The following is a 25,857-nucleotide window of genomic DNA, read 5'->3' as shown; positions in this document are numbered from 1 at the left end:
ATCTCTCACAGTTGTGTAAGCATGAAAATTCTAAAAACCATTTGAAAGCCACATTGAGTTTCTGGGAGTTACATCAAAGACTTTGTAGTGGACAAAGAACTTGAAACAATCGTCAATGAACGTGGAAAGCACTGGCAGCAAGTATTCAAAAGGCTTCTTTTGGTTTCTTTTGAGCAATGACTTAGACTTTTTTTTACATGTTTAGGAACTATCCTTAAGTATCCTTAATATTTCCAAATACTGGTACAGTGTTAACATGCACATGCCATTGCAAAAATTGTACAAAATCCTCAAAAGTGGCATCCATTCTGGTACGAATCTTAAGCTCTGCAATTTTTTTTTCCATAAATCCTCCATCTATAAGGCAATTTGTTTATAATAATCGACAAATTAGCAAGCAAATTCAGCTCTTGCAAATGTACACCACTTCCCATTGCATTACTACATCCTCTCAGAAAGAGTGCATATACTTGTAAAGCCTTTGTGTCCTCTGATTTTATTGCTGACCAAGAAAGAATCTTGTCTATGTGGCCCTTGCAATTTTCTGTTCATCGCCATAATGATAATGTAATAATTCTTTTGCCCTTTTCAAATATTGTTCTGGATTCATATGTTGGCTACTTTTGACTAACTCTTTCACCTGTCCTCCAGTATACTGTTCCAAGTAATAAAAATGATCTTTAGCGTTTTTATTACTTTCATTGTGATGGTCAAGAGATTTCATGAATGTCAGATATTGTAATGGATCTCCATTTAAAAACTGGAATTTCTTTCTTAGGTAAACCTCATGAACCTTGTTGCTGCGCTAAAATAGCAGAGATTTCATTTTGTTTTTCTATGAGTGATATTTTATTGTCTACCATGCCTTGCAACTGGTGGTCTTAAGGTGAATGGGAAAAATCTGATCTTGAACTGGTGCCATAGGTGTAGTACCTTGAGTTGTAAGTGATGGCATTGATGGGAATCCTTGGGTTATAAGTGATGGAATTGGTGGAGATTCTTGACTGGCTGGTTCTCCAGCAACATGAAGAGGCATCAATGGTTGAGTATAATTAACTCGCATGGTTGAATTATTTTGAAATACTCTCTTTTTGGGAAGATCCTTTGGCCATATTCATAGCACGTTGTTCTTCAAGTGCTAGTTTTTAAAATCTATTCTATGATCAATTTTATTCTTCACTAGCCATTTGTAACTTCAGATGCTTATTCTTCATTTCAATTTCTTGCCTCAGTTGCTGATTCCTGACTTGTACCTCCCTATCCTCTAAAGCACAGACAGTATCCAAGTCTGCTTGGACTCATTTAATGACTCTTACTTCTGCACTTTATTGATTTGTTTTATTCTCTCTGTATTGTACAGTTTGTTTACATTCATTATCTGTTTACAGTTCTTTCTTTGTTTACATGTATACGCTCTATACAGTTTTTCTTTTCATTACCAATAAGTGGTAATTCTGCTTCACCCGCAGGGAAAAAAAGGTTCTCAGTTGTATGTGATGGCATGTATGCACTCTGAGAATAAATCTGACATCTGAAAAAAAAAATCATTGGAAATGTTTACTCCCAGGAGCGTCCCCATTTTAACACCATAAATGCAGACAGGAGCATGAGCTCTATCCCCTCTCCTGAAGTCTACGATCTGCTCCTTTGATTTACTGATGTAGAGAAAGCTATTGTTATCTTGGCACCATTCCATTCACAATCACCTTTATGTATTTCGTCTTATCATTATTTGCTATTCATTCTATGATTGGTGTCATCAGTGAATATAAAAGTGAATCCAATATTGTTTCATCGTCAAGTTAGCAGTAACCATAACCATATAACCACTTACAGCACAGAACAGGCCAGTTCAGCCCTACTAGTCCATGCTGTAACAAATCCACACCCTCCTAGTCCCACTGACCAGCACCCGGTCCATACCCCTCCAGTCCTCTCCTATCCATGTAACTATCCAGTCTTTGCTTAAATGTAACCAATGATCCTGCCTCGACCACGTATGTTGGAAGCTCATTCCACATCCCTACCACCCTTTGCATAAAGAAATTTCCCCTCATGTTCCCCTTATAATTTTCCCCCTTCAATCTTAAACCATGCCCTCTAGTTTGAATCTGCCCCACTCTTAATTGAAAAAGCCTATCCACGTTTACTCTCTGTCCCTTTTAAAATCTTAAACACCTCTATCAAGTCCCCTCTCAATCTTCTACGCTCCAGAGAAAAAAGCCCCAATCTGCACAACCTTTCCCTGTTACTCAAACCTTGAAATCCTGAAAAACATTCTCGTGAACCTTCTCTGCACTCTCTCTATTTTGTTTATATCTTTCCTATAATTTGGTGACCAAAACTGTACACAGTACTCCAAATTTGGCCTCACCAATGCCTTGTACAATTTTATCATAACCTCCCTACTCTTGAATTCAATACTCCGATTTATGAAGGCCAACATTCCAAATGCCTTATTCACCACACCATCTACCTGAGTATCAGCCTTGAGGGTACTATTTACCACAACTCCTAAATCCCTTTGTTGCTCTGCACATCTCAATAGCCTACCATTTAATGCATATGACCTAAAAGAGAAGAGACCAAAATGGTCTATGATTTTAGATGTGTACTGTGATTTTAGATGTGTACTTACCAAGGAAGAAAATGCTGTTGGAGTCTCAGCAAAGGAAAGTGTAAATGAGATTTTGGCTTGGCTAAATGAGCACAGTACAACCTTGCCGCAATATCCTATAGTAAGCAATGTTTCCCCCTTCACTTTCCCACAGAAGATGCTGATCTGCTGCAGTGTGCCATGATATTATTGATGTTGAAGAATTTAACAAGTACTGTCCCCACCATGAAATGTCACAGTACCAGTATCAAAACTCAATAAAGAGCTTGCAGTTCTTTTATTGATCAATGGTCCTTTCTAAACATTGTCAAAGACAGATTAACGATATTAAAATGTTTACTACATTAAAACTGCAAAAAAAATGAGTTGTTTTAAGGAATCTTTGAAAATATAAGAAAATAAGATCTAGGAGCAGGAGCTCTAGCATTTATTAAGATCATGTATGATCTTCAATCTCAACCTTAATGATCTCAAAAATATTAATTGCCACAAAATTAATTTAGCAATTTTCAAAATTTTTTTCAGGTGAAATGGCTGGAAAGAAAAAAGAGATTCAAATTGAGGTATGAATAGATTATTTTAATTTAAATTAAGTTTTAAAATCATTATAAATTTTAAGCACCAGTATTTTTCTCTGCTAGATACCGATACACAACGAAGCTGAATGGGATGAAATGTTTGAAGCTCAAGGCTTGTCAGGTTTGATTCCAATTTTAGGTGAAAATTTCCATAATTCATTGTTAAAATATAATTGTCTTTATCTTCACTTTTATTTAGTTGGTTTCTCTTAAAACAGGCTGAAAATAACAGATCATTTCAAATGATCGCATGAAATAAAGAATCCTGTAATATGCAAATGTTACCTCTTTATTTTAATGCCTCATTTCACAAGGCCTTTTCATTTAGACCCTCCACCTTGAGGGTGGCAGCAGGAGCAGATCTTAACTTGTGGACTCGCCTTTCAGATGGCAGCCCTAAAAGGCTTGCAGTATTGCCTGGCCCACCTGAAAAGGCCTATTCATATCCAGAGGCGCCTAGTGGCACCTCTGGATCTGATGGAGGCGGGGTGACTGGTGCTGCAGCTCCACCCATCATAAATATGCAGCATAGCAATAGCTGTCTTTCCTACCCATAACCCCCCATGCAGGTGGAACTGCTCTATGTTTCCCACAACAGTTATAGCTCCATGGACGATTATGGGTAGGGAAGACCATCAATGCTATGCAGTTTTGAGCCACAGAGAGCGTTTCTGGTATAGGAGTGGCAAGCTGGGCTGTTACAGCCTGCACCGGCTGCCCCTCCCCGACGTCCTCCACTGGGCACCCCTGCCCCGATGGCCCTTGCCGACCTTCCCTCCCAGCAGGGCGGGCAGGGGGGCTGTCAGGTAGCAGGGTGGGGGGGCTGTCGGGTAGCCGGGTGGGGGGTCTGTCGGGTAGTGGGGAGTTGGGTCACTGGCTGATGGAGTCATCAGCCCGCCCCCAGGCAGCTGCTTACAATGGCTGCACATTCAGGTGTGTTGGTGGATCGCAGTGCTCTGCCAATTATCCTTCCTGGAGGTGAGTATGTCTTTAGCCGCAAGTGGGGGAGATTATGCAGCTTTACACTAGAGTTTTCAGGCTACCTGAAAGGGCCAAAATAGTTTCAGAAAGGACACTGCACAGATGGGAGGGTGTTCTGTCAGGTAATATCTATGCTAACTCTTTGTAAGAGTAACCCAGATAGTCTCAATTTAGCCTCTGACCAAGCCTTTTCAAGTACCTCTCCAGTTCCCTGGACTCTACTGGCAGTACATTCTCTTTGTAAGAGTAACACAGATAGACTCAATTTAGCCTCTGACCAGGCCCTTTCAAGTACCTCTCCATTACTCTTTTGGACACCTGCTGGCAGTACATTCTAGATCCTAACAATTGTGTTGGATGGTTAGCAAAACATTTAGTGCAATTCTGTTACAGAGCCAGCGATCAGAACGGGGGTTAAAATCCAGCGCTGTCTATAAGGAGTTTGTATGTTCTCCCCATACCTGCTTAGGTTTCCTCTGGATGCTCCAGTTTCCTCCCAGCAGGGTTGTAGGTCATTTGGGTGTTATTGGGCAGCACGGGCTCATGGACTGAAAGGGTCTGTTACCATTTCTGTGTATCAAAATTAAATGAAATTGCTGTGTAAATTGGTTTTCTTTATATTATAATGGAAATAACAAAAAAAGCCATGCTTGCGATACATAATCAATGTACATTTGCCTTTACATTTGCAAATAAATCCTATCCTTCCATCAAATTTCTCTCTACTGTCCTGTAGTTCCCAGGCTTGTCCTTGCAGCCCTTCTTAAATAAAGTCATCCTTCAGTTTTACAGTACCTTACATCTTACCTTGCTTCCCACATGCACCTACTCAGGGCCTGGGATTTATTCACTTTTATATGTTTCAAAACCTCCAACATATCTTCCTTCATAATGTTCATTTCTGAACATTTCAACTTCCATTTTATTCTCCATAATTAATGTAAATGCATAGTAGGCACAACAGTAGAGAGTGGAAGAACTACACACACTTGATGTGGTTATAGTTAAAAACTGGTTTATTGGTCTCTTTGCTCCTGCTTATATAAGCCCAATTTGTCGCTACTGGGCCCAGTTTTCCCAGTGTTGATGACAGAAGTGACATCAACAGTATTCCAGTCGCTGATTGGTCGGTGTTCCTGCTGCACGGGCAGTCAGCCGGGGAGAAAGGTCATTAGTCTGCACAGTCCTTGCAGGATCGTTGCGTTCGTCTGGCATTTTGTGTATCAGGTTGCCTCCTGGGTAGCGGGGTGTTACTCTCACAGAACCAGCGATCTGGGTGTAGTCCTTTGATTTTGGCGGCTTGCCCCAATGTCGCGGGGGCTGCCTAGTAACTGGCTAACTAGTGTCTATGTATGCTGGTTTGAGGCGGTCAATAGTGAAAGTCTCTTCCTTACCGCCAATGTCGAGCAGGCATGTGGATCCGTTGTGTCTGTTCACTCAGTAGGAGCCTTCATATGATTGTTGCAGAGGCGTGCGATGTGCTTCCTGTCACACAAAGACATCCCCTTGGGGATAAATGTCTTAGGTTGGCCGAGTGATGAAGGCTGTGTTGGGGCTAGAATATCTAGTTGGTCCCTTAGCTTTTCAAACATCGCCACTGGTGGTTCGTCTGGGTCTTGGCAGTGGCCAAGAACTCCCCTGGTATGACCAAGGATGTGCTGTATACAATTTCCACCACTGAGATGTCGAAATCCTCGTTTGGTGCTGCGCAGATGCCCAGGAGGAACAATGGTAGTTCATCTGTCCAATGCGGTCCCTTGAGCTGAGCCATCAGTTGTCTGTGGAACCGCTCCACCAATCCGTTGGCCTGGGGGTGATATGTTGTTATATGGTGGAGTTGGGATCCCAAAAGTGACCAGAGCCCCAAGGTGAATTGTGCACCCTTATCTGAAGTCATATGCTCTGGAACTCCAAACCTTGTCACCCAGGTGTTGATCAAGGCTTTGGCGCAGGTCTTGATTGTTGTTTCTGCCAGTAGAATTGACTCTGGCCATCTCATGGAGTGGTTGACCATCATCAAAAGGTATCTTGCCTCCTGGGAGATTGACAGGGTCCTAAGATGTCAATGTGGACGTGACTAAACCTTCATCATGCTGTTTCAAAGGTTTGAGGGGGTGCAAGAAATGCCTTAATGTGTGTTTGCACCTTTCATGCCTGGCAGAGTGTGCAGGTCTTGGCCCATTGGTTGACCTGCTTTCGGAGGCCATGCGAGACGAACCTGCTAGCTACCATCTTGACAATGGTTCTGATGGTTGGATGTGACAGGTTGTGCCCTGTGTCAAAAACCTGTGTCCAGGATGTCAGTATGATAAGGGCGGGGTTTGCCGGTAGACATGTCGCACAGGAGCGTCTGGGTACCCAGGCTGATGGTGATGTCTTCTAGTCTTAGTCCTGAGACTGCCATCTTGTACTCGGGAATCTCAGGGTCTGTCTGCGGTGCCTTGGCCAGGGCTGCGTAGTCTATCCCCAGGACAGGGTATGGCTGTCCTGAATTGCCGGTCATGACAGTGCATCGGCCACTGTAAAGTAGTAAAGAATCTGGAGATGAGGCTGAGAGGTGATTGGAAATTGGATAGAAGAATCAGGCAGAGGAAGAAGCCACTGAAACGTAGGGGGATGAAAAGTAGTTCAGACGTAAGTAAAGAATAAAAACAGTGGAACAAGATGGAGGTGCAAGTTACATAAAACTGAAAAAAAAACCAATATTCTTGTTATGTTCAGGAGAAATATGATGTGTTGTTGCTCAAATTTACATTTAGTCCCACCTTGACTAAGAAATAGACAGATATATCTGAGAAGAAGTGGTTTTGGAGGTTGAAATGGTTGACTCTAGACAGTTTAGAGCCTCAAACAGTGCAGATGTTTGGTGAAGCAGTCACTCAATATGTATTGTTTGTACCATTCATGAATGTACTTCTCACTTTAAACCCCTGGACATGTAATTTTTTTAGATCAGAGGAGATAAATAAGTATCCAGTAGTGGCCCTTCATCTCCCAAAAGGGATCTATTGTTTCCTTTAGAATTGTTTTATTCCCTGATATTGACTGGGACTGCAATAGAGTTAAAGAATTAGGTGGGTCAGAATTTGTTAAGTATTGTTCACAAGTTTTCTGAAGCAAGATGTAGTTAGCCCTACTAGAAAGGGAGCAACATTTTACTTCTTCCTTGGAAATTAGGGTGTACATATAATTGATGTGTCAGTCAGAGGGCACTGAATGCAGAAAGATAGGACTGGTTTACAAGTTAAAGTCCTAAATTGTGGCAAGGCTAATTTTGATAACATTAGCCATTGTGGTGGAACACTACAATATATGCATTGTACTAGTTGGCCTGCCCCAATACTGTAACTCCTCCCCCTCAGGATCCCTAATAAAGGCGGTACTGCCAAATCCCCTTCCTCACTTGAAATTGTGCCAACAGCATGTAAGATATTCCTGTGAGTTTATAGTGATTAAAGCCTATTAATCTCAACTTCTAGTCTGTCGGGTCTAATTGATAGCATTACAATTTAATCAATATACTTTTCATGCCATGGACAAGACTATTCGAGCAGAAAAGCTGGACCCTGACCCTAAGGATCCAGAGGCCTCCATAAAATTCAACCAGTGGTGAATGCCTTTGAGGTGACATGACATTTGGGAAGAAGTCGACAAGAGAGACCTGGTGTTTACACAGGTCGGCCATCACATTTTCCAGATAGAGACTGTGACACTTACTCAGCAGCTATGGGGCTCCTGCAAAAACAGTACAGTGCCACAAAGAATGAAATCCACACCAGATACTTCCTGGACAGCTCCCAACAAGCACCTGGTGAGTCCATTGACAAATAAGTATGGGCCTTGCAGCAGCTGGGATGTGTTTGCAGCTGCACAGACATTACAGCAGTAGTCTTCCAGGAGGAGCTGATCAGGGATGCATGTGTGACTGGCTTCAGGTCTGACTATATCAGACAAAGGCTCCTGGAGAAGGGTGACCGGACCCTGCAGGACGTGATAGATCTCGCCAAATCATTAGAGACAGCCCAACAGAGCATGGAGGGTTACTCCACTGGCAATGTGGCCATCACATGGGGAACACGGGCGCTGCCATCTTTGGATGCACGATCCCAAACAGCAGCCGCTATTGCCCAGCACCCGAAGTGCTATTACTGTGGCCAGACAAAACACCCGCCGAAGTACTGCCAGAAGTGCAACCTGCTCCAGCTGTGGAAGAAAAGGACACTACGACAGGGTATATATGTCCAGACCTTCCCCTTGCAGCGCCACATGTGGCATCAGCTGTTGTCATCTTGGACCGTGTCATGTCCGGCTCCACTTCTGGTCATGGAGGACAACACGGCAGGAACCGGGTATGATGGCCTGGATCATCTTCACTTCCAGCAGTGACTGCGTGCAAACCATGGAGGCAGGCATTTTTGGGGGGACATGTTGGAGGTCGCCAACGCACACATAGAGCAATAGTGAGTGGGACAATGAGCTAACACTGGCATCTATTGTTCTGAACCAGAGCAGCCCACATCAATTGGCAAGGTCCACCATGAACATCGAGGTAAACGGTCCATTACAAACTGTTTGTTCGACACAGGAAGCACTGAACATTTTATACACCCCGGCACTGTAGAGTACTGCTCCCTCACAGTGACTCCAGTCCAGTGTAAAATCTCATTGGCCTCAAAGTCCCACTCGACTGAAATCAGAAGTAACTGTACAGTAACGCTAACCATGGGTGACACCAAGAACAAGAATTTTAAGTTGCTCGTTATGCCACAATTCTGTGCACCGGTCATAGTGGGGCTGGACTTCCACTGCCAACTTGAGTGTTCTGATGGAATATGACGCCCAACCAACCCCCCATCCCCCCCACCACCCACAGTCCATAATAACCAACTTTTAAAGCATCTGCCTGTCACATCGGCCACTGTTCACGACCTGTGGTCAGTCCACCCTCCAGGTCCCACCACCTCCCCCTCCACCCCCTGTTTGAAAACCTCACTCCCAACTGTAAGTCTGTGGCAACTAAGTGCAGGCGATACAGCCTCAGGCATAGAGCCTTAATCAATGCTGAAGTTAAAGGACTCCTGGCCGAGGGCATCATAGAGCCCAGCACCACCCCTTGGAGAGCACAGGTAGTGATGGTAAAGAGCAGAGAGAAGCACAGGATGGTAATAGACTACAGCCAGACCATCAATCGGTTAATCCACTTGGATGCCTACCCCCTTTCCCGCATAGCCGACATGGTGAATGAAGTTGCCTAGTACCAGGTCTTCACCATTGACCTCAAGTCGGCATATCACCAGTTCCCGATCTGCCCAGAGGACAGCCCATACACGGCATTCGAGGCAGACGGCCGCCTCTACCATTTCCTCAGGGTCCCCTTTTGAGTTACGAATGGGATTTTGGACTTCCAGTGGAAGATGGACCAAATGGTGGATGACCAGCAACTGAAAGCCACATTTTCGTACCTGGACAATGTGACCATCTGTGGCCATGACTAGTAGGATCATGATGCTACCTGCAAAAATTTCTCCAGACAGCTAAAACCCTCACGTATAACCAAAAGAAATTCATGTTCCACACTTCATGTCTTGCTTTACTATGATGCATGGTGGAGAACGGAGTCATTGGACCCTGACCCTGAGCTTATGCGGCCCCTGTTGGAGCTCCCACTCCCCCTTAGCCTCAAGGCCTTGAAAAGGTGCCTGGGGTTCTTTTCATATTATGCATAATGGATCCCTAATTATGCGGATAAAGCCTGCCCTTTCCCCCATTGGGAGAAGCCCAAGCTGCCTTCAATCACATCAAAGGCAACATTGCCAAGGCGGCAATGCATGCCATAGACGAATCCATTCCTTTCCAGGTGGAAAGCAATGCATCTGACTTCACCTTGGCTGCTATTCTTAAACAGGCGGGCAGGCCGGTGGTACTTTTCTCCCTCCAGACTCCCATACTCCGGCACTCAGCCATTGAGGAAGAGGCCCAGGCCTAGTGGAAGCTTTGTGCCACTGGAGGCATTATCTAGCTGGCAAACTGTTCACCCTGCTGACTGTCCAATGTGCATTCATGTTTAACAACTGTTACGGGTTATATTATATATTATATATAAATATGTTTTTGAAAGAGATTGTGGTAGGTCACTTCACAAACAGATATTTACACTTCACATCTCATTTAAAATGCAAGAGGTTTGCTGAAGCTAGACATTCAGGCTCTGTGACTTTGCAGTGACAGTGCAAATGGAAAAGTCTGGGCTCAAATGCTGATAAAGATCTTTCAGAGATTGAGTTTGGAGCCCTGTAAGGGTTTCAGGTGTTTGCAAGCAGAGAGAGAGGAAAGAAGAAACAGGATTTTTCTCTTGGAGAGAAGTCAGTTCTACAGTAGCAATAGAGGCTGCAGCATAGCAAGCTGGCAGGCTTGTTGAAAACCCCATTTGAAGACAGGTTGTGAGTTCTGAGTTCAGCCTGTTCAAAACCCTTGTAGTCCTTACAAGAGGAAATAGCTGATTAGAGTGTATCGCCTAAAATTAGGGAAGCAAGAGAAACTCTGTGGTGACCTGGAAGAAGACGTTATCATTTGGAAAACCTATGATGGGGCAAGTTTCTTTGGCAAGACACTGAAGTGGCTGGTTGGAAGAAATCAGTTTGTGTGTGTTTAATGAAACCAACAAGAACCTTGCTGAGCAGTAACCATTTAACTTTAAGCAGCAGAGCCTGGTGAAAATTCATAAATATTAAATTCTGTGCACAATATAAGAATTGCCTGATACCAGTGAGCTTGGAGAAGTGGACTGTGAAACAAAGAACTTACCTGAACATGTACACATTACATACATGTGTGCTTAGAATTAGAAGGGGGTTAAGTTGAGTTAATAGTAATAATTTAAAGATTGATCCTGTTATTATGTTTAAAGAACATTAAAAGCAACTTTTGTTTAAGTAACCATTTGTGTTGGTGAATTTCTATTGCTGCTGGGTTTTGGAGTCCTTTGGGCTTGTAACAAAGCAAAGAGTGGGGTAAAATTAAGAATGACAAGATCTAAGGTGGAGAATTGAACTGTCCACCTACAACTACGAGATTTTGTACCGGCCCAGGAAGCTTAATGAGCCTCCCAATGTCCTGTCCTGGGGTACCTACACCAATGCGCAAGCAGACTGCCTCCAACCCCTTCACAACAACATCTGCCACCCTGGTGTCATCAGGCTCTATCACTTTTTGAGAGCCCGCAACCTCCCATACTCTGTCGAGGATATCAGGGAGCTGACCCACAACTGCCCAGTCCACACAGAGTGCAAGCTGTACTTCAACCGGCCGGAGAAAGCTCATCTGATCAAGGCCACCTGTCACTTCGAGTACATATGTACAGGTAAGTATGGACTTCAAGGGCCTTCTTCTCTCCATGAACCGGGACATGTATTTTTCTCAACATTGTGGATGAATTCTCACGATTCCTATTCACCATCCCCTGCCCAGATATGACCACAGCCACAGTTATTAAGTCTCTGCGTACCCTCTTCACGCTCTTCGGATACCCAAGCTACATCCACGGAGGTCGGGGGTCATCATTCATGAGCTTGGAGTTGTGCCAATACCTGCTGGCTAAAGGCATAGCCATGAGCAGACCACCAGCTATAACCCCTGAGGGAATGGCCTAGTGGAAAGGAAGAATGGCACCATTGGAGGCCAGTTCTCCTGGCCCTCGTCAAAAGGACTGCCTCTCTCCCAGTGGCAAGAGGTCCTACCAGAGGCACACCATGCCACCAGGTCCCTCCTCTATACCTCAACAAATGCGACCCTGTATGAAAAATTATTCTCCTTCCCCAGGTAGTCGGCGTCAGGAAACACGCTACCAGTCAGACTGACAACCCCAGGGCCCGTGCTACTCCGGAGCCACACCAGAACCCATAAAGCAGACCCCCTGGTTGAGAAGGTCCATCTTCTCCACACAAACCCCCAGTTGCCTACAGCCAGTACTAGGATGGGCGGAGAGGCACTGTCTCTGTCTGGGACCTGGTACATGCAGGAGCCCCTGCAATTGAGGCACTCGCTGGACCGACCACGACCGACCAACCAGCAACCCTTCCCTTTCCACAACAACTACCATGGACATGGTTGGGTATCAGACCCCATCATTGGTACCAGTTGCACTGCCCCAACCCACACTAACCCCCCCCCCCAATCCAGCCCCAACTGGTTCTGTTCAGCTATCTGAATCACAGCCCATCACACCCAGCAATGCCTAGGAGCAAGCAGCTACACCACAGCTGGCACTGCAACAGTCGGTTCAACGGACAAAACCACCAAACAGGCTGAACCTGTAAATAGACTCTGAATGGATTCTGACACTCCACCCCACCGGACATTTTTTCAAAAGAAGGGTGAATGTGATGGAACACTATAATATATGCATTGTACTAGTTGATACTGTAACCCCCCCCAACCGATCCCTAATAAAGTTGGTACTGCCAAATCGCCTCCCTCATTTCTGCCTTGAAATCACACCAACCACATGTAAGATATATCTGTGAGTTTATAGTGATTAAAGCCTCCACTTCTGGTCTGTCTGATCTCATTCATAACGCTACAGCCATGAACTTGCAAAGGTTGGTTTGGTTTGATTAAAGATTAAGTCTAGGGAAACTATAAGGTACGGAGGGGGTTATTTCTAGTCTTAATATGAGTTTTGAAGGTTTTATTTTTGTATATTCGTATATATATATATATATATATTCATTGAGTCCTACATTTTATTAAAAATTGAATAATATATTTTAAAAAAATCTAGGGAGATATATTGTGGGGGTGAGGGAGTGGAGTAGTATTGGGGAGGGCACTTCTGCTCTTTCAAACCAAAGCAGATTTCTCAAACTATGTCTTCTCTCTTTAAACTAATCCTCTATTGCTTTCATGATTCTGCTATGAGGCTGTAAATGGGTTAGAACTGCCTTGGATTCCAGTTATAATAATATAATTGGCCTGTGATTCTTACATGTTAATTAGAGCCCATCTAGTATTAGTAAGAGAAATACAGGTGCCAGGAATCTGAAAGTTTAAAATTTAAGAACCAAGTAGTACATGTTCATTCATCAGCAAATTGATAGAAAATATCTATCAGCAGTACGATAGAGTGAGTCTTACTCACCAGCAACTTGCTTCATAATGCCAAGTTTGGATTTTGACAGGTTCACTTGGCTCCATACTTCATCACAATCTTGATCTAAGTGGTGATCAAAGAGCTGAATTTCAAACATGAGTTTCGATTAACTGCTATCGGCATAATTTATGTAGCCTTTCATCATAATTTAGCTTTTCTGGCCTTAGGATTATATGTTGAATCAATATTAAACCTCTCCTAAGGTCTTTTTTGACGCTGAACAACTTGCATTACCCCTTGTGGAGTTTCACTAGAACTTTGCACTGAGGAGTGGAGAATGCTGTTTTTTCAGGTTGTACTTGTCCAATCAAATGACAATAAACTTGACTTTACTTGAATTGAACTCTGTGCAATTCCAGAACAACTTCCACTTTCACCTCTTTCAAAAAAGGCCTTTTATTTGTCTACTAGCTTTTTACAATATTAGACAGGAGACAGCTTAACAAAACATTTCAATCATAAATTTCACTGTTCAATCATTGTTTTTCATCTCACCACTTAGAAAATAATTTAATCTGTAATTGTCATTTTGCTTCTCAACTTTCTACTCACAGGTACTATTTATTATGCACACAACTTTGATGTCATGGCCAAATTTTGTTCAACAGTTTTCTGTTCTTCCTCACATTCTTCCTTTCAATTACCTGTTCAGAGAAAAAAAATTAGCCCGACATAGAATGCCGGAGGTTGCCACTGGTCACATGATGACATCCTGACAATGATATTCATACCCATCACTCGTTTTCTCTTCAATAGTGATAAGTTGCCTCTGATTCTATGCATTCTCAATAACTTTTACAATATTTTGTGTGGAATCTGGAATTCCATTCATTGGAAGTAACATCAGTAAAAATTCTCTTATCAGCTATGTTAGTTGCAACTTAATAAATTTAACAAGATTCTCCAGATATAACTTACCTTTTATAAATCTAATTTCTCTCTGATCAGTCTTATTAAAGAACCCTAACCCACTCCACCCCCGTGATCTCCTCCTCTCCCCATTTCTCCATGTTTCCCACCTCTTGGTTCCTTCCCAGCCATTTTCGTTTCCTCCCTGTTATTTCTCTGTGTTACTTGGGAGGCGTATTAAATAACTTGGAGATGCAAGATTCAAATAATAAAAGAGACTTTACTTACTGATGCCTTCCACCATTTCAGGAAACTATATATACACACACACACACACACAGTGGAGCACTACAGATACACAAAGTGAAAAAGGTGTATTCTTACATGGTTACAAAATAGTTTACATTATCCTGACTATATAACATCTCTCCTTGTCAAGATAAAGAAAAATTTAGTGTTCTTTATGACTTTTTTTCAGTGCAACTTAAGTAACTGAACTTGTACTCTAGTTTATTTACACAAAAATTTTTAAATAATTCTTATTGCTATTGCACTGGCAGCAGTATGTTCCTTCACCATCTTATGGATTTGGCCGCGACCTTTAGGCTCTTGTGTTGCTGGTACACATGTAGGTGTTGTAGCTTGTGGTGCTTCATCTGACAACTGCTATGCTGATGTTTCGGTGTTGGTGGTTGTGGTCTCTTCACTTGATATTGGTGTTGCAGGCTTTGTTGGTATTAAATCTGTTTGCTTCATCACATCTTGTGTCAGCCAGATGTGAATTCTGTTCCTCTTCAGTCTGTCTCGACAATGTATGATCTTGGTGTCTCACCTTCTCTGATGACCTTTGCTGGGGTCCATGTTTTTAACATCGGTTCTTGAATATGCACATGCTGCCCTCTGAAGAGTTCTGGCAATATTTGTGCCTGTTTGTTATAATGCTGGCGTCCTTTTTCTTGCGTGTCAGCCAGTCTTCTTCTGGTTTCTTCCTGGTCTTTTGGAGGGTGTATTTTGCTTGGCAGAGTTGTTTTATATCTCCTGCCGGGGACTTCATGTCAGCCCTTAAAGGTATTTCTCGTAATGATAGAAGAGCCAAGTATGGGCCTTCTTTTGTTTCATGACACTTAACTTTTCACCATTTGGACTTGTCTTCCAATGAATCCATGACCTTTGGGGTAGTATGGGTATAATTGTAGTAATGAAAAACCCATACTCTTTAGCCAGCTCTCTGAATTCTTGTGACGTGAACTGTGTTCCATTGACACACATTACTTGCTCGGGTATTCCTTGTTCACCAAAGAGCGCTCTCATTTCTGAGGTGATAATTGATGGTCTCAGGTCTTTCACCCTTTTGACGAATGGAAACTTAGAGTAGTAACAGGCTACTATTAAATACCACTTTTGAATCTCGGTGAACAAGTCTGCTCCCACTGTGTGACATGGGCTGGAAAGTAATTGAGTGAAAATCATTTCCTCTTTTTGTTGTCTGTTTTTGTTGATCCTTTTGAATATTTTCTTCGTCTGGATCTCAAAATTGACAGAGATCAATTGCAACTCCCAGCAGCTATCCAGACCTAGAATTCTGGTCCATCTGAGGATGTTCTTTCCCTTATGGCAGCCATTGATCTTGGCTCTCCCTAGCTGCTTGATTATTGGTCCACCATAGGCAGTTAATGTGACATTTGCTGTTTCCAATGCACTGTCTTTTGGATACCCTTTTATTATGTTCTCTGGGAACGTCTGGCAGGAGAGTCCGAATGGAAGGTTGTGGCTTTGTATTCCAGTATTCAGCTTCAACTTTAGGTTAAGTATCATAAGCTTGTTCTGGATTGTCCTCTGATTTGGATCCTTGTGTGCAACTCGCTTCCTTCTTTCATCTCACCTGACGTCTCGTGAAAGTTTAGGGATTCTATGTCCAGTATATGGGTGTCAGAGTCCTCATTGTTGTTTCCTTTTATGTGGTGGATCTTCTTGTCTTTTCTCTTCACTGGTATTACTGTTTTCTTCATACCAGACTTGCACATCTTCGCCTAGTGGTTTGCTTTACCACAGGCTCTACATTCAGAACTGTATGTGGGGCATTTGTTTTGGTCATTGAAGGGGTGTGGTCTGCCACATTTCCTGCAGGTCTTGGGGGTTTGTGTTCTTTATAGCATCCACCCTTCCTTCTCTTTGCTGTGAGTGGGTCTGCATAGATAGGGATTTCATTTACATCCTCGTGGCTTCGAAGGCTGTGTCTATAGCTTTGGCCAGCTTTAAGCTATCCTTCTCTATCCTTTTGCACTTTGGGCTGGGCATTCCCCATATTAGCCAATCAACTAATCTTTCCTCTATATCCTTAAATCTGCATTTTGCAGCAACAATTTTTAGGCTAGTGAGGAAATTATCAACAGTTTCATCAGTCTCTTGCATTAAGCCCTGAAATTCATGGTGTTTAATTCTATGATTATACGTGAGTTCAAGGTAAGAAATATCTGCTCTGGATCATTTTTCACCTCTGTAAGCTCCCAGCAATTAAGTAAGTCAAGGCCTCGCTCTTCTGTTCAGAGAAGTATTTAACTGACCTTCTCCTCTGCTGTTGCATTTTTTAAATAGCTTTTGAATGCTAAATTTTTTTTTAACGATTCAGCAATGTCTTCATCACTGGTGCCTTGCTGTTGCTGCAGCCATTTTTTTCAGTAATGTTTTTCCTCTTCTTCCCCTTTGTATTTCAGTGTCTTACAATCAATTGTTTTGCTTTATTCTTGTTCTCTTATACTGCTGCCACCATGTTGTGTCTCTGTTACTTGGGAGACGTATTAAATAACTGAGAGATGCAAGGTTCAAAAAACAAAAGAGACTTTACTTACTGATGCCTTCTACTGCATGTATACATACGCCCCACAATGGTGAACTACAGTTACTACAGTGAGAAGGGTGTATTCTTGCGCAGTTACAAAATAGTTCACATTATCCTGACTATATAACACTCCCCTTTGATATTGTTTATCTGTCCTCACCACTTTAGTTTTGATAAAGAGTGAACAAAACCTTAACTGACCATTCCTCTTCATGTTTGACCTGCTGCTCTTAGTCTGCTTACGATTCGATCATCTATAGATTGTGTTTCTCAAGTTGAATTCCAGGGATGGTGTAAGAATGGCTTTCCGTAAGTAACATCAATGCAACTTTTTATAGGGTGCAGCATCAAGAAGGCTTGATAAAGTGAAGTATGACCTCATTTATTTCAAGAATAAATTCTAAAACTTTGTTAAAGAATGCAACAACTTTTGTCGCTTAACAATAATCATAGCTATTTTACATTATGGATTATCATAGTAGATTCAAATAGATTATAAAGATCATTTATCTTCATTTTCCCATTTACTTTAATGTTGTCATTTTGTTACTATGTGAGCATGTAATTATTGAATCCAATGCACAATGTTTCAGTTGTGGATGTTCACCAAGGCTGGTGTGGACCATGTAAAGCAATCTTCAGTATATTCAGAAAATTAAAAATGGAATTTGGGGATGAACTGTTGCATTTTCACACAGTAAGTAATTTTTTAAGGTATATCAATATTATTTTAGAAAATTTTCATTCAAATCAGAAATTACTTGTTACAACTAATGTTTACTCTTAGGTTGAAGCCAGTCTCATTCCCTTGCTGCAAGGATTTGTTGGCAAGTGTGAACCTGCCTTCCTGTTTATTTTGGTAAGTTAAAATATTTAAGTTTACACAAATAGTTATAGATTTATGAATTTTTAAAGTAGAACATAACATGGTACAGAACGGTAAAGGAACCAATATTTTAGCCTGCAATTTGTGCAATGAACACAATGCCAAATGTAATCCATGCCTTTCCAGCCCCTGCATATTCATGTGTCTGTCTATAGCATTGGTTCCCAAACTTTTTCTGGCTGTTAGGCCATATCCCTAGCGCCATCAAACTCCCCACCCAACACTAAACAAAACACGTACAACGAGTACTCACCTCTTTCTTGGTATTGGGTCTACTGCAAATTTAAAACAACTGTTGTGTCTCACCCTTGTAACTTTTAGGTACACATCACCTTGTTAATTGGTGTGCCATGCCTGTTTGTCACGATGCGGGTCATAGGTACTGTTGGTATGAACTTGCATATTGTTTGCAAACTTGTCTCTGAACATTACTAGTTTGCATGCAGGTGTATGTGTGATGTGTGTCTCCTGTTATGTATTGGTATCATGTGTAAATAAAGTTCACCATTTTGTATTTGCACAACGAGCATTGTCATTATTTGAACCCTTCAAACTTGTTTTCCTACCACAGACTGGCACTATGAGAATGGTTCAAGGAAAAACAACTGGACAATTGAATGGGATCGATGTTCTGGTAAAAGGGCTCCACGGGTACAGGGGACAGAGTATCATGGTCAATCAAAGATATGCTGGGTTTGGCAGTCTAGCCAGCGTGATGGAGGAGCATTGCAAGCTGGTGGAATGGTCAGATAGTGTGGACTTGTAAGGGGAGGAGAATGACCACCATCTTGTGTTTCTCCTCAAATAATCAGAGTTCATGGGATATAAGGGGAGCTATAGAGGGATTGTTTGGCTGTTGACAGTCTTCCTGTGGCACCAACATGAAGCTTTGTGACGAAAGGAACATGAGATCATCCAGTTAAAATTTGAGGTGTAAGCACTGCTGCAACATTGCTTCTCGATGGGGAAACCTGGGGCAGAGAGAATAAAGGCATGCAGACTGGTCAATGTATGGTAGTTTAAGCTATGGCCATATGGCTGCTCCAGATCTGGGATGTGGTTGGTAGTGGCATGAGCATACCCCATTAGAAGTAGGTATCTGGTTGGGTTATATAGTCAGGAAGGCTATGGAGGGTAACATATCCCTTTGGATCTGGAAGAAGCTTCTGTCTGGGTGATGAGCTTCTCCTTGCTGCAGTGGGATTTACAGTTGCGGGCAGAGTGGTGTATAGTAGAGGATGTGATTAGGGCCCTTAGTGACTGGCTCTAGTTACTGGACTATATGAGGGCATCCACAGCCACAAGGGCTGCGGATTACTGCTGCCATAGCAGGACACCTGGTTACCACTGTCCTTCCCTATCTGAAAGGGATTGTGCTGTCTTTAAACTGTTCAGTGGTTGGTAAGATAGTGAAGGAGACTGGTGGCGTACTTGAAGAGGGCCATTCATTTTCGGGCCCGGAAGGTAGAAAAGTGTGTAGGGCTAACTTATGACTGGATCAATGTGAATTCCGCCTTCTAGAATCTGGAAGGAGCATTGTGCAGGGAAGTTGAGCGATGACGGGATACGTCCACAAAGGGCATGGGTCAGGCTCCTCCTCCAGGCCATATCAAGGCCCTGCATGCATCCATTGATACCCTACAGGAAGCAACAGTGGGGCTGCAGTGTCAAAAAGGTGGACCAGTGTATGGTGACAGTCACTCCACTGCAGTAGGATTATGGCAAGGTCTCCCAATGAATTCGTTCAACCATCATTTCCTGGCTGGGAATTTCAAGCCTCAATAATCCAGACCATGTCATCAAGATACAAACATTCAGACCACCCCCTTTTTCCTCACTGCCCCTTGACTGCCCTCTTTTTCCTCATCATCCCCTTGGACCTTTCCACCACCTACTTTGGGAATCTCTAATACTACTATCATATTAGCTTCCACCAGCACCCCTGAGAGCTTGTTCAAGACATTCGGCATTCTCTATGCAAAAATCTTGCCATTCACATTTCCTTTAGTCTTTTCCCTTCTTACCTTAAATGTGTGTCCTCTAGTATTGAACATTTTTACCTGTGCAAAGGATTCTGACTATCTTCCCTATCAATGCCTTTCATAACTTTATAAGCTTCTCTCAGATCTCCCCTCAGCATCCAATATTCAGAGAAAGCAACCCATTTGTCATCTCTTCTTGTGGTTCAAACCTTCTAATCCAGGCATCGTCCTATTGAATCTTCTCTGAACCCTTTCCAAAGCTGCCATATCCTTTTTGTAATAGAGTGGTCAGCATGGCACAATATCTTCATGTGGAGCTTGAATGAGGAAGCACAGGTTCAGCCATAAACTGTGTCCAATTATAGATGCTCCAAATAAGAAAGATATAATGGCTCAAGAGAAGATGCAGAAGGTTGGGGTCATCACGTGATGATCTAGGGCCAGAACAAGAGAGCTGGCTCCTTCGAGGAAAAAGTTTAAAAAGAAAATGAAGAGAAAAGCTTGAAATTCATCTGAATAAATTATAAACAACCAAAGAGAAAAAAAACAATGCCATCGAAGAAAGACAAAGAAGCAGAATAAATTATAGAGAAGATGGAAGAAAAACAACCAGAAGAAAAAGAAGGGCCTACCTTAGAGAAGAAGCCAGGACCTGTAGTGAAGCCTACTCTCCAATCAAAGAGGGCCTCCTGACTCGCCTCCCAGCGAGCTGCAGTGTCCCTGCAACAACAGAGAGTTGCACATGAACAGACGACAGCAACTGGAGGCCCTGTCAGAATGGCTTACTAAGCCCTCTAGACAGGCTCCCGGGCAGTCCAAGACGCTGTCTGAGAAGGGAAAATTATTATGGAAGATAAAGAAGAAGGAGAGGAAGAAGTGGAGGAGGAGGAAGAAGAACAAACCTCAGAGGAAATGTTGGAAGAAAATGAAGAGGTAAGAAAGAAAGTTAAAGCTATCCCTAAAGTTCAAGATATTTTGATTTTGGAAGAGTTAAAATTAATAAGACATGATATTAAGAGATCAGAGGCTAAAGTTAATAAAGTATGTGAAATTGTTAAAGAGATCCAGAAAAAACATCAGGAAGTGGAATAAAAAATTCAAAGCATTAATTTGGAAAATCAATTTCTTCAAGAAAAAATAGATAAAGTGGATGAAGGATTAGAGCAAATGTTGGTGATGAATAAACAACTGTCTGAAAAAGTGGATTCATTATTAAAATTTAGTTGAAGAAATAAGATTATTGGCCTGAAAGAAGGAGAGGAAGAAGATATTATTCAATTGTTACAACGTTGGATCCTTCAGACTTTTGGACAAGAGAATTTTAAAAAAGATATTGAGATTGAGCAAGACCATAGAGCCCTTAGACCTAAACCTCAGCCAGATCAAAAGTCAAGGTCTATTTTGGTCAAATTTCTTCGTTATCAAGTGAGGAAAAAAATCTTGGAATTAGCAGCCAAACAGGCTAAAGAAAGAAAAGCACCATTGGAATTTGGAGGGAACAAAATGAAGAGTTTAAATTGAGTTAAAAAATATACTATGGAAGAAAAGATATACTTTTATTCTGTGTATTCCTACAACTTTGAAAATATTTATTTAAGGAGGTCTAAATAGTTTTTTATGAATTTGGAACATGCTCAAGAATATGAAGAAAGTTTTCTGGAAATGCATCAAGAATTGACCCAAAGAGTGGACACTTGAATCTGGAAAGTTATATTCTTGTGGTGAAATAAATCTGGAAGCAGTTTTCAATATCGCAGAGATGAGTTTAATACACTCGGAGGAGCTGGAGATATGTTGACTGGTTCCTGCCAAACAGTGGACGTTATTTTGTGGCTTTAGTCGCAACCTGAAAAATGGAGGGTGGTAGCATTGTCAGGGACTTTATGACAATGCTCGAGGGGGGACTTTCTTTCCTATCTCTTTTTTTTTCAAGTATTCAATCAAGTATTTTTTTACTGATTTAATGTGTATTTTATATTTAAGAAGTTGGTGAAGACCCAGGGTCTGTTGAAGGGAAATCATGAAAAAGGGGAAAGTGTAAGAATTTTCAAGTTTTTATAATGAGTAAAGGATTAAAATTCGTGAGTTTTAATGTAAATGTGCATCAAAACCTTATAAAGAGAAAGAGAGTTTTGACATGTGTTTAAAAAAAATTGCTTTTCTACAAGAAAAATATTTAATTGAAAAAGAGCATCAAAAATTAAAAAGGGATTGGGTTAGAATGGTAGTAGCGTCGCATTTTAATACAAAAGCTAGAGGACTAGCACTTTTGATAAATAAAAATCTTCCAATTAAAATGCATAATACAATTTTAGACCAATTTGGTCAGTTTGTTTTAATAAACTCAGATTTTTTCCGAACAGTGGACATTAATGAATAATTATGCACCAAATGTGGATGATGGTAAATTTATACAAGAAACCTTTTTAAATATGGGGGAAGCTAATGAAAATATCTTAGTAGGTGGAGTTTTTAATTTTTGCCTTGACCCTTTATTGGATAGATCTACAAAGAGTGTCAAAATCTAAGACAACAAAAATAACTGTCATTAATCTAACTGTCAAAATCTAAGACTTGAATTTGGCTGGTATTTGGAGAAGGATATATCTTAGAGAAAGGGACTATTCATTTTTTTCTAACAGACATGATTCATATTCTAGAATTGATATGTTTTTGTTATCAGCAAGACTTCAAGGTAGGGTACAACAGGTTCAATATAAGGCAAGGCTTATATCAGATCATTCTCCTTTGTTCTTAGCGTATTATTCAGAAGACAAGCAGGATACGAGTTTTAGATGGTGGTTTAATAGCATGTTGTTGAAAAAGAAAGATTTTTGCCAGTTTATTAGAGATAAGATAAAGCAATTCTTGGACTTTAATGCTGACTCTGGAAGTTTGTTATCTGGGATGCAATGAAGGCATATATACGTGGACAGATAGTAAGTTTTCCTTCTAAAGTTAAAAAAGTGTTTATGTCTCAAATTAATAATTTAGAGATAGAAATATCGACTTTAGAAAAGGAATTACAGAAGCAGTCATCAGAAGAAAAATGAATTATTTTGAATAAAAAGTTACAGTATAGCACATTACAATGTTGTAGAATGTAAAAAATGATTATGAGAAATAAACAGAAATATTATAAACTGGAGGAACGAGGACATAAAGTTTTAGCGTGGCAATTGAAAACGAACAGGAATCAAAAGTTATTGTTGCAATTAGAGATGAGACAGATCACATATAAACCCCAGGATATAAATAATTGTTTTAAGCAATTTTATAAGAAATTGTATAAATCAGAATCCATGCAGAATAATAACAAAATTGATCGATTTTTAACTCGAGTAAATTTGTCTAAATTAAATATGGAAGAACAGAAAATATTAGGAACCTCTTTTGCAGTTGGAGAGGTTGCAAGAGTTAGCTTCTTTACAAAATAATAAATCCCCTGGTGAAGATGGATTTACATCAGAATTTTATGAAAAATTTAAAGATATGCTGATTCCTGTATTTATGAAAGTTATAATACAATTGGAAGAAACTGGAAATTTACCTGATTCTTTTAAGACAGCAATTAAAACGGTAATTCCAAAAAAAGTAAAGATCCATTAATCCATTATTGGCAAATAGGCTGGAATTTTTTTTAACCAAAACTAAATAACAAGGACCAAACAAGATTTATTAAGAAAAGAAAATTGGCAGATAATGTAACTAGGTTGATTAGTTTAATTTATCTAGCCCATAAGAAAGATAATTTAATTGTAGCAGTGGTTTTAGATGCAGAAAAAGCATTTGATAGAGTAGAATGGGACATTCTTATAAAGACACTTGCTAAATTTGGCTTAAGACAAACATTTATAAATTGGATAAAAGCATTATATATTGATCCAAGTGCAATGGTATTGACAAATGGTCTTGTGTCTGATTATATTAAATTAACACGGTTGTTCATTTTCACCTGCCCTTTTTGTATTAGTAATTGAACCGTTAGCTAAATTAATTAGAACAGACTCTAGATGTTAAGGGTATTAAAAGAGGGGTTAACAAACATAAAATTAGTTTATTTGCAGGTGATGTAGTTGGTTATTTGAAAGACCAGGAAAATTTATTAGGTAAATTACATATGCAATTAGAACAATACAGAGCAGTTTCATGATATAAAGTTAATTGGGATAAAAGTTAAATCATGCCATTGGCTTTTGGTGACTACTATAACCAATGTAGACAAAATACAAAATTTAAATGACCTGAATGTGGGATAAAATATTTGGGAATTAGAATCGATAACCAGTTAGAGAATCTTTTTAAAATAATTATGGACCATTGTTTAAGAAAATTGAAGAGGATTTTAAAAGAAATGGGTTGATTTACCAATTACATTAATTGGCCAAGTAAATTGTATTAAAATGAGCATTCTTATTTCAATCTTTACCCATTGATATTCCTAAAAAGTTTTTTAAGGATCTAAATAAAATTCTAAGGAAATTTTTGTGGAAAGGCAAGATGTTGAGGATTTCTAGTGAAAAATTAACTTGGACATTTGAATTTGGAGGTCTACAACTTCTAAATTTTGAGTATTTATTATAAAACAGCTCAACTACGATTTCTTTTTTTGAGGAGGGAGAAAAAGTAGCTTGAATTAATATAGAAATGAGTAAGATAGGAGGAAAAGAATGAAAAATTTTTATATATGGAATGAGGTATTATTAACTGAAGAAGCAGGCATACCAATATTAAGACATTTGGTTGGAATGTGGCATAAGGTACATATGTTGATGGGAGTTAAGAGGATGGATTAGTGAGGATGCCACTGGTGCAAAATAAATTGATCCTGTTTATGTTGAATAATAGAAATTTTATTAACTGGTCAAAAAAAGGATTAACATGTAGCGGCTACTACGGTAGAGCTACTAAAGTAATACAAACACACATGCCTGATTAGTCCACTCAAGACTGATTTTATTCAGGTTTTACAATGTTCTTTTATACCCCGCCTGTTTCGGGCTCCACGGGACAAGGCGGGACATTGCTATTGGAATGCTCGGCCCACCATCAGTGTCACCTCTCCTTCGTGTTGGAGTTTACCACCGACATTCAGCACAAGGCGGGGAAGGACAATGTGGTTGCCGATGTACTCTAACGACTGGCCATATGCATGCTGACGCCTGGCCTCTACTTCGACCAGCTCACCTGGGACCAGGAATCTGGTGAGGAGACGAGGGCCTTCAAGACCACCATCACGGGTCTGCAGTTCCGAGACCTCCAGACTCCGAGCAGTGAAGGCACCATCCTGTGTGATATCTCCTTGGGCACCCCGCGGCCAGTGGATCCCCAGCAGTGGCGCAAGCAGGTCTTCCGTCACATCCATGACCTATCACATTCGTCCATCAGGTCCACGGTCCGGATGGTGGCAGAATGGTTCATATGGCATGGGCTGCGGAAGCAGATCGCGGACTGGGCCAGAACATGTACCCATTGCCAGATGTCCAAGGTGCACAGGAGTTCGAGCACATCCAGGAACGGTTCAGCCACATTCACGTGGACATCGTCGGGCCCTTACCTGTTTCCCGGGGCAATCGTTACCTGTTTACGGTGGTGGACCGCACCACTCACTGGCCCGAGGCGATCCTGATGCCAGATGCCTTCACCGACTTCTGCTCCCGAGCACTGTTGCATGATTGGGTCTCCCGGTTCGGTGTCCCGGGTCACCTCACCAGTGATTGGGGCGCCCAGTTCACATCTGCGCTCTGGGCACAGCTTGCTAACAGGTTGGGGATCCAGCTACACCGCACCACGGCCTACCACCCGCAGGCCAATGGACTGGTCGAACGTCTGCACCACCACCTTAAGTTGGATCTCATGGCCCGCCTCACCAGTCCTGACTGGGCAGACCAACTGCCTTGGGTGCTCCTGGGCATCCACTCCACCCCCAAGGAAGATCTGCAGGTGTCATCTGCTGAGCTGGTCTACGGTGCGCCGC

General features: G+C 41.4%; 1 protein-coding gene across 1 annotated transcript in view; it reads left to right on the top strand.

The window, feature by feature from the left end:
• The window catches only part of LOC138755307 (thioredoxin domain-containing protein 3 homolog), a 104,239-nt gene that overhangs the window by 6,006 nt on the left and 72,376 nt on the right, over positions 1–25,857 (top strand). Inside the window, exons 2-5 of the mRNA XM_069921067.1 lie at positions 3,143–3,180; positions 3,259–3,316; positions 17,606–17,709; positions 17,800–17,871. Of these exons, the coding sequence (XP_069777168.1) occupies positions 3,148–3,180; positions 3,259–3,316; positions 17,606–17,709; positions 17,800–17,871 (267 nt within the window). The 5' untranslated portion in view covers positions 3,143–3,147. The remainder of the gene's footprint in view (positions 1–3,142; positions 3,181–3,258; positions 3,317–17,605; positions 17,710–17,799; positions 17,872–25,857) is intronic.

This window comes from Narcine bancroftii, chromosome 2 (assembly GCF_036971445.1).
Source record: "Narcine bancroftii isolate sNarBan1 chromosome 2, sNarBan1.hap1, whole genome shotgun sequence".
NCBI classification, from domain to species: Eukaryota; Metazoa; Chordata; class Chondrichthyes; order Torpediniformes; family Narcinidae; genus Narcine; species Narcine bancroftii.
Note: the sequence above shows the minus strand (reverse complement) of the source record. Positions and strands in the feature narration are given on the sequence as shown.